Source organism: Notolepis coatsorum, assembly GCF_963971535.1.
Source record: "Notolepis coatsorum genome assembly, chromosome: 20".
In the NCBI taxonomy this organism is placed as follows: Eukaryota; Metazoa; Chordata; class Actinopteri; order Aulopiformes; family Paralepididae; genus Notolepis; species Notolepis coatsorum.
The window spans coordinates 30,040,591-30,050,296 of NC_140184.1; the positions used below are offsets into that span (position 1 = coordinate 30,040,591).

At 40.9% G+C, this 9,706-nt stretch overlaps 1 protein-coding gene across 2 annotated transcripts; it reads left to right on the plus strand.

Moving 5' to 3' along the window:
* The first annotated feature begins 1,200 nt into the window (after positions 1-1,200).
* dtwd1 (DTW domain containing 1) lies at positions 1,201-9,442 on the plus strand. 2 transcript variants are annotated; one of them, XM_084337422.1, is made up of 5 exons: positions 1,201-1,335; positions 2,751-3,088; positions 6,268-6,405; positions 8,091-8,385; positions 9,113-9,442. In XM_084337422.1, the coding sequence occupies exons 2-5, from the start codon at positions 2,828-2,830 to the stop codon at positions 9,340-9,342; spliced, it is 924 nt and encodes a 307-aa protein (XP_084193548.1). In that variant the 5' UTR covers positions 1,201-1,335; positions 2,751-2,827; the 3' UTR covers positions 9,343-9,442. The 2 variants fall into 2 exon arrangements, with proteins under 2 accessions (XP_084193548.1, XP_084193549.1); XM_084337423.1 differs by having other exon boundaries at positions 1,207-1,289.
* Positions 9,443-9,706: the final 264 nt, after the last annotated feature.

Here is a 9,706-nt window from a genome sequence, read left to right on the forward strand (position 1 = left end):
TAAGTGATGTGTACTTTTTCCCCTTCTCAAAATAAAGAACCAAGTAAACACAAGTTGTCTGATTATTTTAAGTTTGCTTTTGTGTTTGTGTGTAAAATAATTTCTTTAATTGAATTAACTTAAACTAAAAGTAAATACAAACTAAATTAACAATGTAACTTACATTGTTAATTTAGTTTGTATTTACTTTTCTAGTTTAAGTTGATTCAATTAAAGAAATTGTATCAATACATTTAAAACATTGTTTGTTTTTCAACCATATCTGTTGACAATATAGGCAACATCCTGCTACCTTTTTCAGCTTCTCTATTTCAAGGCAAAAAAAAAAAAAGTGCCAAAAAAACTGTGCATGCGCGCGCGCGTGCACATGCGCGTGGAGCGTTTGACCTACTGTCAATTTACCACTGCACCACTGTTCAGCAGGGAGGGGATCGGGGGGAGATAGCGTGAACCTCTGCATGCGTTACATTCCCCCAGTGAGAGTCCTCGCCGTCAGGTGAAAAGAAGCGGCTGGCTGACTCCACATGTATCGGAGGAGGCACGTGGTAGTTCTACACCCTCCCTAGGCCGACAGTGGGGCAATGCACGCAACGACCAGGAAGGGAATTGGCATAACGACTAAATTGGGATGGGAGCAAAAATACAGAAAAAGTGAGAACAAAAAAATTATTTAAAAAAATATATATAAATGTCAATATGAATTGAAAATGGGGGACCGATCTGTTCAATAAAGTTTTCATTCATTCATATTTATTTCTGGGCTTATAAATGCAACCCCCACTCTGTTATTGGTTGTTTTTGAGGCGTCTGTGTATACTTTAATATGTTCTTCATACTTTCTTTCTATATAACTATTGACTTCGTATTTATCTACCATTTCCTCACCTCTCTTCCTCCTTCTTTCCAGTGAATGTAAATCCACCTCCACCTCCTCAAACAACCATGGTGGAACAGCAGCAGACAACAACCATTTGGTACCGTCGGGCTTGTTATTATCACCATCTTCTTCCCTATCCCTATCCCTATCTCACTACTTGCATATTGTCCACCCGAAGCTCTTGTCTTGAACGGTTTCTTTTCTTTTTCTTGACATTAATACTTTTTGAGTGGACTGACTGCCACACGTGCTTGATTAGTTGCCTGGCAACACGAGTGGAAGAAAAAGAGATTCCCCGGTGATGGATATGTACTTCCGGCGTAGAAGAAGACACGCATACACACTGCGCATGTGTGGGAATGCCTAGGAGGATCTTTGAGTTGGAATCTTTTCGCAACCATCGCAGCCGCAGGTTTGTGCCAAACACAATACCGAGACCATGTCCATGATGTGATGATGTGAGTAACGACGAGGAATGAAAACATCTAGCTTGCAAACTTGATTTTGCCCACCCAGCCAGTGATTTCTAACATGTACCATTTATGTGTTAGCGATTACCGTAGTTAGCCATTTAGCTAGTTAGCTGACGTTACCTAAAACAGGAATGGCATTTTGACTGTAAGATAACGTTTGTCAGTACTAGTGTACCAAATGCATTGTGTTCGTGAATACTAAAATTAGTTGATGTGAACGAACACTTGTGCTATATTTTCTTGGTTAACAGACCTCAAGTTCTCCAGTAGCTTGTGCACTCACTTATTGTCTTCTCACTCATCCACAAACACACACATTATCACTCTCACTCACAGGACGCACACAACAAGCAAACACTAGTGCTAGCTAGGTATATCGGCAGCTCGCCAATGTGACTGAGATCCAACCATGTACATCTGCAGGATCTCAGTCATTGATTGATTGATTGAAAATGTTATTAACATATTGCAGAATGGGTACAATACAGTACAGCTCAATACACACAATTGTTAGGGGATGCAGACCAGAGAAAGACTTTCGTCTTGTTTACACCAGGGTCCCCCATTTTCAATTAATCATAACATATATGACATACAGATACAGTACTGCTTACATCTATACATTTATGACATACCAGATTTACAAATACAGTACTGTTTTTGATACAAGAGTCTAAAAAAAGAGAGTATATACACTAGTTTAGTTTAGTGGCAGAACAGTGTCACACTTTACACTAGTCTAGTGTGCCAGTGGCAGAACAGTGTCACACTTTACACTAGTCTAGCATGCCAGTGGCAGAATAGTGTCACACTTTACACTAGTCTAGCGTGGCAGAACAGTGTCACACTTTACACTAGTCTAGCATGTAAGTGGCAGAACAGTGTCACTCTTGGGTTTTGCCTGCTGAGTTCAAATGTCAGAGGTTATCTCTTGTGCTGCTGTACATTTAGCTTCTACCTTTCCTTCTCACTTTTGTCAGCTGTCTCCAAAAAATATGAAACTGAAGGAGGGTAGCACATCATCAAGTAACACATAGGGTATTTAGCTTGTCATGTTATCATGCCTGATAATGCCTATAATAACATAGTAAGCTAATAATTGCCAACAAAGATGGAATAGGCCAATTGATTATTGTCATGGAAACTAGTACAGGCTAGTAGAATCTGGAGTTGTCCACATCCCTACCCTATTTGGATTGTTGGATCATATATATGTTTAGATGCAAAGTGTCTATCCCTGACAATGTCACTAACTCATTAATTCATGCAGTAACTCACTCATAGCCACTCTGCCCTCACAGGCATGACACATTATGTAAAACTAGTTCACTCTATGCAAAAATGCCTCCCGCCTATGACACTGTCCTTGTTCTGCTGTTTGTTGTATCATTGTCCTCCAGCTACCACCGTCTGGCCCAGGCATTTAGGTTTACTCCACCAGCGTTGTGTCAAAATCTTGCTTCAACTCAAGCAAGACATGAGTTGCCTGGATCTAGACCAGCGACTCCCTCTTCATTGCCCTGACAACCCGCAGACAGTCTCTAGTGATTCATCGGACACATGTGAGTCTGCCAGGCAACCTCTCCAAGGTCTGAAACTGGCATCCCACGCAGTGCTGGAGAAGGCTCAGCAGAGGGGCAGGTTAAAGTGCTGCAAGTGTGGGGGATCAAGGATGTTCTTCTGCTACACATGCTGCTCATTAGTGGGTGTCAACCAGGACGAAATCCCAACAATCAAGGTCAGTGCGAGGTTCTTCAATAGAACCCTCCAATGATATAGGTCGTAATGGCACTGGACAAGTTTAAACATCGCCTTTTTAAAGGTCCCCTCCACTCAAAAATAAAAATGTTTGACTATACAGATTGTTATTTGTGCAGAACTTCGCTATGTCCCGGGCTCCCGGCTGGCCACTCTAACACTAATGTGAAACTCATTTTATAAGTTGATACATCTAGTGATCTATGCATGAAAACACCTTTTCCCCCTCTACTCAGAGAATCTCTTATAACAATAAGCTAAAAAATGTTTGGGTGAAACAAATTTTTGGCGAACCGTTTAAATGGAAAAAGGTTAGAAACCAGCTTGGGGGAAGTTGTGAGGGGTGAAGTGGGGTGGGGCATTCATAGATCCTTGCATTCTCAATGAGAGCAAAGGTGTAGGGATGCTGCTAAGCCAGTGGTTTATTGAATATTTTAGTATTTGTATATACTAAACAAATAGTTTTAAAGTATTAAAAACATGTGTTGAGGGGATCTTTAAGTTTTGATTAATGTTTTTGTCTTTTTGCCTCAGACATCTTATAGTTACAATTTATGTATCACTTAACCCCTTAAGCCTGAGCGGTCCGGTACCATTTCACGCCATAAATAGATCAATGCAGTCCGTATTAATGAATGTAGTGTTTTTTTCAAATGTAGCCAAGAGTAAAGATCCTAACCCTATCAAAACATCAGTTAACGTGTGTATTTTCAGCACTACGTTTGTTTACCAATGATTTGAAGTGTTATTAGCTAAATATGAGTTCATAAATATCTCGACGCATCCCGGCAGAAACCAGATGAATTAGACGGAAATAAAGGAAGCTGTCATACTTGTGTGTAGTCCTACGAAAGAAGAGACCCAGGGCTTTCGATGGGCTTTCAAATTTCATAAAACTACACTTCCCAGCTCACGCCAGCCCCTGTCAATCATCTGACTGGACTGTGCATTTTTTTAACGTTCTTTTCGGGATCATATCTCATGGGTTGAACGAACCTGAACATTATTGCCATAAAATAGAACGTAGTTCGTTTCTTTACCTTTCTGTAAACATCTAGAAAAAAAACTGTCGCAATCTGATGAAAAATAGTGGAACCTATTTACATTATAAAAAAGTAACTGTAGTTACAGTAGATTTCATTCACAGTATTTGCTGCCTTGTCAGGGGCGCCTGGTGGTACTAAATTCAGATTGAACTCTGCCATTGGAAAGAGGAGATTTGGCCCGATCCATAGATGTGTGACTTGGCTATAATAAGGTAATTTATAGGCCTGATATTCTATATTCATATTTAAAATGTGTCCGGATGGCAAAATTCAGTACTGTATCTACAAAACCCCCTGTAAATCATTTGCCCTTTATACATTTTTTGTACACTTGATCTCAAGAAGGTGCTGAATGAGCTCAGTGGCAATTTCTCACATCTGGTCAATGTTAGCATTAGGGCTGGGTATCGCCACTGATTTCCCAAAACGATTAGATTCCGATTCACAAGGTCCCGATTCCTGAATCGATTTTGATTTCCGATTCAATTCTATACAATTTGAAATGGTTCAAGGAACCCTCTTAACATGTTGCATTGTTAAAAAATATCAATGTTTACATTAAGAATAGACTCTCAAGCAGTTACATGAATGTACTCTTTATTGGAACATTGGCTTTTGCATATGTCACGTCTGGGTGATGTCTCAGTAAGTGGTTTCATAGATTTGTTGTATTTCCACAATCATTATCTATGTCTGTCACTATAGCCAATGGAAATGCTAGAAATGGTCACGTGGGCTGGGAGAACCAATGGAAATTGCCTATCCCGAGGTCAAACTTAATTTTGGCCACCCCTGGTCTACACCCTCCCCAGACCGACAGTGGGGCAATGCGCGCAACGACCAAAAAGGGAATTGGCATAACGACTAAATTGGGGGATGAATATATATATATTTTTAATTGTTTATTTTTAAGATAGATCTTGGGATTTTATAAATCGATAATCACTAATTCAAATGAAGATCGGTTCAGAATCGGGAAGTCAATATATTTTTTGGAACCTGGCCCTAGCTAGCAGGGTGTTATTCACCATCAAAAGAAAATGTATATTCTCCTTTTGGTTCATTACAATTTACTCAAGCCTAGTAACAGACACAATATTTCTGACACTGGGAATACATTCCCTGAGATCCATAGATGTCCCTAGATGCCAAGAACATGCAAATGGACCTTGTAGAAGTGGAGCAATCTTTACTTAGGTAGTATTTTTAGGCAAATTCTCTGAAAATGTGGTTAGGGCTTAAGAGGTTAACCATAAAAGACATGCATGCTAGGTACCTGCTCCTGCCAAGGCACTGGCATTAGGACTGGAGTTGGTCCCCAGGCCATTGGCTGCCCATTACTCCTAAACAGGGGTGTAACAATTACCCAGAAATTATACTTAAGTGAAAGTATGGGTACAAAATCTTACTCTATCTATCTGGCTAAAAACACACTTGAGTAAAAGTCAAAAAGTTTCTACTTTTAAATGTACTTGAGTACTAAAAAGTAAAAGTTAAAACTTTTTTTTATTGCAAGGGGTAGACCAGGTGTCTTGTCTGTCCACGCCGACCGTTTCGTCCTCTTCATCACTCGTACTATCGTTTGTGGCCATCTTCTGTAGCTTGTCACGCTCACTGTCTATTCTTCTGATAGCAGGTGTTTAATCAAAGATCCCCGCTTTCTAGTCTTGCACAAGGACCAATCAGCATGGGTATGGGCGGGTTAATTTTCCATTGATGGGGATTTGATTGGCTATTTTTAAATAAAGCGTGGCCGCAGGATTAATAACGTTAGTTCGGCCAGAGAAACCAATATACTAATTAAATTCGTTGGACCTGCGAGATTTGTGCTTTGTACTTTGTAGGTCTGCATTTTAAATGTAAGGAGTAAAAAGTATATTTTTTCTCTCTGAAATGTAATTGAGTAAAAGTACAAGTATACAAACCTAATAATACTCGAGTAAAGTAGAAATCACCAAAAACAGTACTTAAGTATTGTACTTAAGTACTTTACACCCCTGCTCCTAAATAGTTAGAATGGGCTAAATGCAGAGGACTAATTCCTAGTATAAAGAATGTAGTTGGTAATAGAGATTCTAATAATTTTCTCTAATTCTATATATCTTGTGTTTAGCTCCCTGTGAAGATAGATATCATCAAGCACCCTAATGAGACCGATGGAAAGAGCACCGCTATCCATGCCAAGGTCCTTGCTCCTGATGATGTCACCATATACACTTACCCTTGCATACCTGACTATGGAAGGGACAAAGTAAGTAGCTTTAAAAAAATATATATATAATAATGCATCTCATTGTTCTGATTTCTTCAGTTTTTCTATAGTTTCTATTGACCCCAGAGGGTCAATATGAGCCTGTGTCTGTTCCTGAGTGACCGACTACACAAGCGTTACCTGCGGTAATGTTAGACCACGGCGAAGCTGCACAAACTAATGACTAAGAATAATCGTGAACCACACCAATAAAACACCAATATTGGTGTAAAATTAAGCGAATATGCCTGTCATGTTTACATAGTGCATTTCTGACATTGGCTAACGCTGCACTCGGCATCGTCGGAAAATTTTAGTGACAAGACTACTGACAGACTACTGAGTGACTAGTGATTATCCTGTTCCGAAAGGATCCGGCACAAATTCACCTCTGGGTGCCTGCTCGTACACACACACACACACTTGTTTACATGTATCATCATTTATACATGTATTTATTTTTAAGATCGATCTTGGGATTTTATAAATCGATAATCACTAATTCAAATGAAGAATTCTGCCTAGTCTTGTTTTTCACCACGCTGCCCGCAGGGCTCGAGACTAACGATGTCCCGTCATCCCGGGGACGATCACATATTGATTTGGGACTAACGGAAATCTTTTTTGGGACGCAAACGGGACGGAGAGGATTTTATTTTTTTCACAGGAAATGTCAATTAGCCGACTGTCAGTGCGCGCATATTATTCTACGTTAATAAAACATACCTGGTGATCAACTACAGTTTGCTGTGAACATTATGATATGCTTGTAGTGTTCTGATAACGACGGCTGGGCAGCGGGAGCTGGATGCTGGATTTTGCGACAAGCATGCAGCTGCAGAGCCGCAGAGCGGGGCCGCTGTGCCTGCACAGTGCAATACTCCAATTCAGCCATTGGCAATTCAGCCGTTGGGTGGGGGGTGCTGTTGAGCGGGTCTGTGACTGGACCTGAAAGTGCCCCTGCTCTGCGGCTCTGCAGTTGCATACTATTGGGATTCGTTGGGAGCAGCACGGAGTCTCGACTCAGGTCTTATTTTATTTTAGCAGCAGTTATCAATATCGACCAGGAGGACAGCGCGATCTAAGGGACATGTTTCATTACTAGTCAAGTGTCATTACTTTAGTTATCAAAGGTGGAATCTCTGGACGCAATGACATTATATAGTTTAAAGCTAAACTACGTTTTTCTTTCTTGTTAGAAGAGGGATAACTTATTCAGTTAGATTTTATTTGATCTTTATTTATCTCTAACATTTTCAACCATAAACACACATTTGTAATAAAAAAAAAACTAAAACGAAATAAAATACAAATACATTTAAATATATTTTCCTATGGAAGGAATAATCAACATGGCTCCAATTGGTTGACTATAACAGCACCGTGACCAAATATCCCTATACTAGCACCTTGTTAAACACTTTTTTTTAATATATAATTTATTTTTAATCATCATTATTCTTGTGAAATCTTTCCACCTGGGAGCCTTTTGACTAAATCAATTTATTCTCCCCTTCTCTGAATGGTGTTTCTTATGGCAATAACAACTATAGACGACAAAACCAAAGTAAAGAAACGACATTCACTTTGGGACGGTTAAAATTGTATTTCGGGACGGTTCTGGGACGGTGGTGAAAAAAGTTAGTCTGGAGCCCTGGAGCGCTCTCTTCTCTCTCTCTCTCAAGGTGGTATTGGTGTTTCCTGGTCCAGGATCAGTGACAATGGAAGACATGATGCAGCATTTGCGCCACATGGCTGACAGGAGGTCTGTTGACTCCCCTGACGACGAGCCCTGCCAGAAGAGAACGAGAGCGGAGGAGACCCCACTGAGGGCCACACACGTCTCTGAAGACCCTGGGTCAGTGGCCCCAGACGAGGCTACGGGTTCGGAGTCAAGGGAGTGTCCCCTCGAGAGGGTGGTCTTCATTGACAGCACGTGGAACCAGACCAACAGGATCGTCACAGATGAGAGACTGCAGTGTAATTATGAAAGATTGCATTTCAAACAGCTGGGTTCTGGTTATTGTAGAGGGGGGGGGGGGGGGGGGGGTACTGGTGTTAGTAGTTAAAGCTTTGTTTTCTTTGTCACATAAGGTACATGTACATTATAGTGAAATGCTTGGTTATGTGGTGTTGAAGAGGCACTTTACTGATTATCAACTTTAATCCTATCGTTCTGTTGTAAGCAGGACGTGTGCTAATTAGACATGTAACTCACCAACATGTTCCGTGTCCTGAGAGCTCTGCTGCATCGGCACCCTGAAAGATTCCTCTGGGTGACGTCAGAGAGGAGAACAGACCTCGAGTGAACTGCAGACACTATTTCCTCAACTATTACCAAGTGTAGTAGAGGCTCAACTCCAGGAAAGTTGAAGAAATGGTTGAGGAAATAGTGTCAGCAGTTCACTAGAGGTCTGCTCTCCTCTCGGTGGCGTCACCCGGAGGAATTTCTCAGGGTGCCGATGCGGCTGAGCTCTCTCGAGACACGGAACACGTTGGTGAGTTACATGTCCGATTATCACACGTCCTGCACACGTTCCTTGAACCACGTCCTCTGACTCACTTAGTTTTACTGTTGTGTGTATTCTGACTCATTTGGTTTTACTGTTGTGTGTATTCTGATTTAGTTCTATGTTGTGTATTCTGACTCACTTCGTTTTACTGTTGTGTGTATTCTGACTGATGGTGTGGTGTTCTCCATCTCCAGCCTTGCTACAGGTAGAGCTGAAGACAAGGAAGACATGTTTCTGGCGCCACCAGAAGGGCAAACCAGACACATACCTGGCCACACTTGAGGCAATCTATTACTTTCTAAAGGACTACCACGAGCAGTGTTTGGCTACGGAGTACAGCGGAGAATATGACAACCTGCTATTCTTCTACTCCTACCTGCACTCACTCATCACAAAAGCCAAGACCTCAGCTGGAAAACTGTGAGGGCCTGCGGGGAGGAAGGACTATGAACCGTTTGAATGATTAGGGACATAATCTCATTGGATAAATAAAATAATTTGACCAGATTCTGACTGTTATTATATAAACCGCAACCTGTGAACTGCAGCTGGAAAATGGATCTGTCTCTGGGGAATCGATTTCGGTTTCATTTCACACACTTTACACAGCACAATGTCAAAATATTTAGTACAGGTAAACGAAGTGGAATCCAATAAATGGAGTAGAATCGTTCACTGTTGATAAACAAAGGTGATGAGGTGTGTCAGGCTCCTCATTCACTTCCATTAATTTTGGGTACCTAATCTAAATATACTTCTGAAGTATATAAATAATAAAACAGACCATT

Coding starts and splice junctions, on each gene's coding strand:
- dtwd1 (XM_084337422.1), top strand. CDS start 2,828: ATGAGTTGCCTGGATCTAGACCAGCGACTCCCTCTTCATTGCCCTGAC. Junction 3,089..6,267: donor ACGAAATCCCAACAATCAAG/GTCAGTGCGAGG, acceptor TCTTGTGTTTAG/CTCCCTGTGAAGATAGATAT. Junction 8,386..9,112: donor CACAGATGAGAGACTGCAGT/GTAATTATGAAA, acceptor CTCCATCTCCAG/CCTTGCTACAGGTAGAGCTG.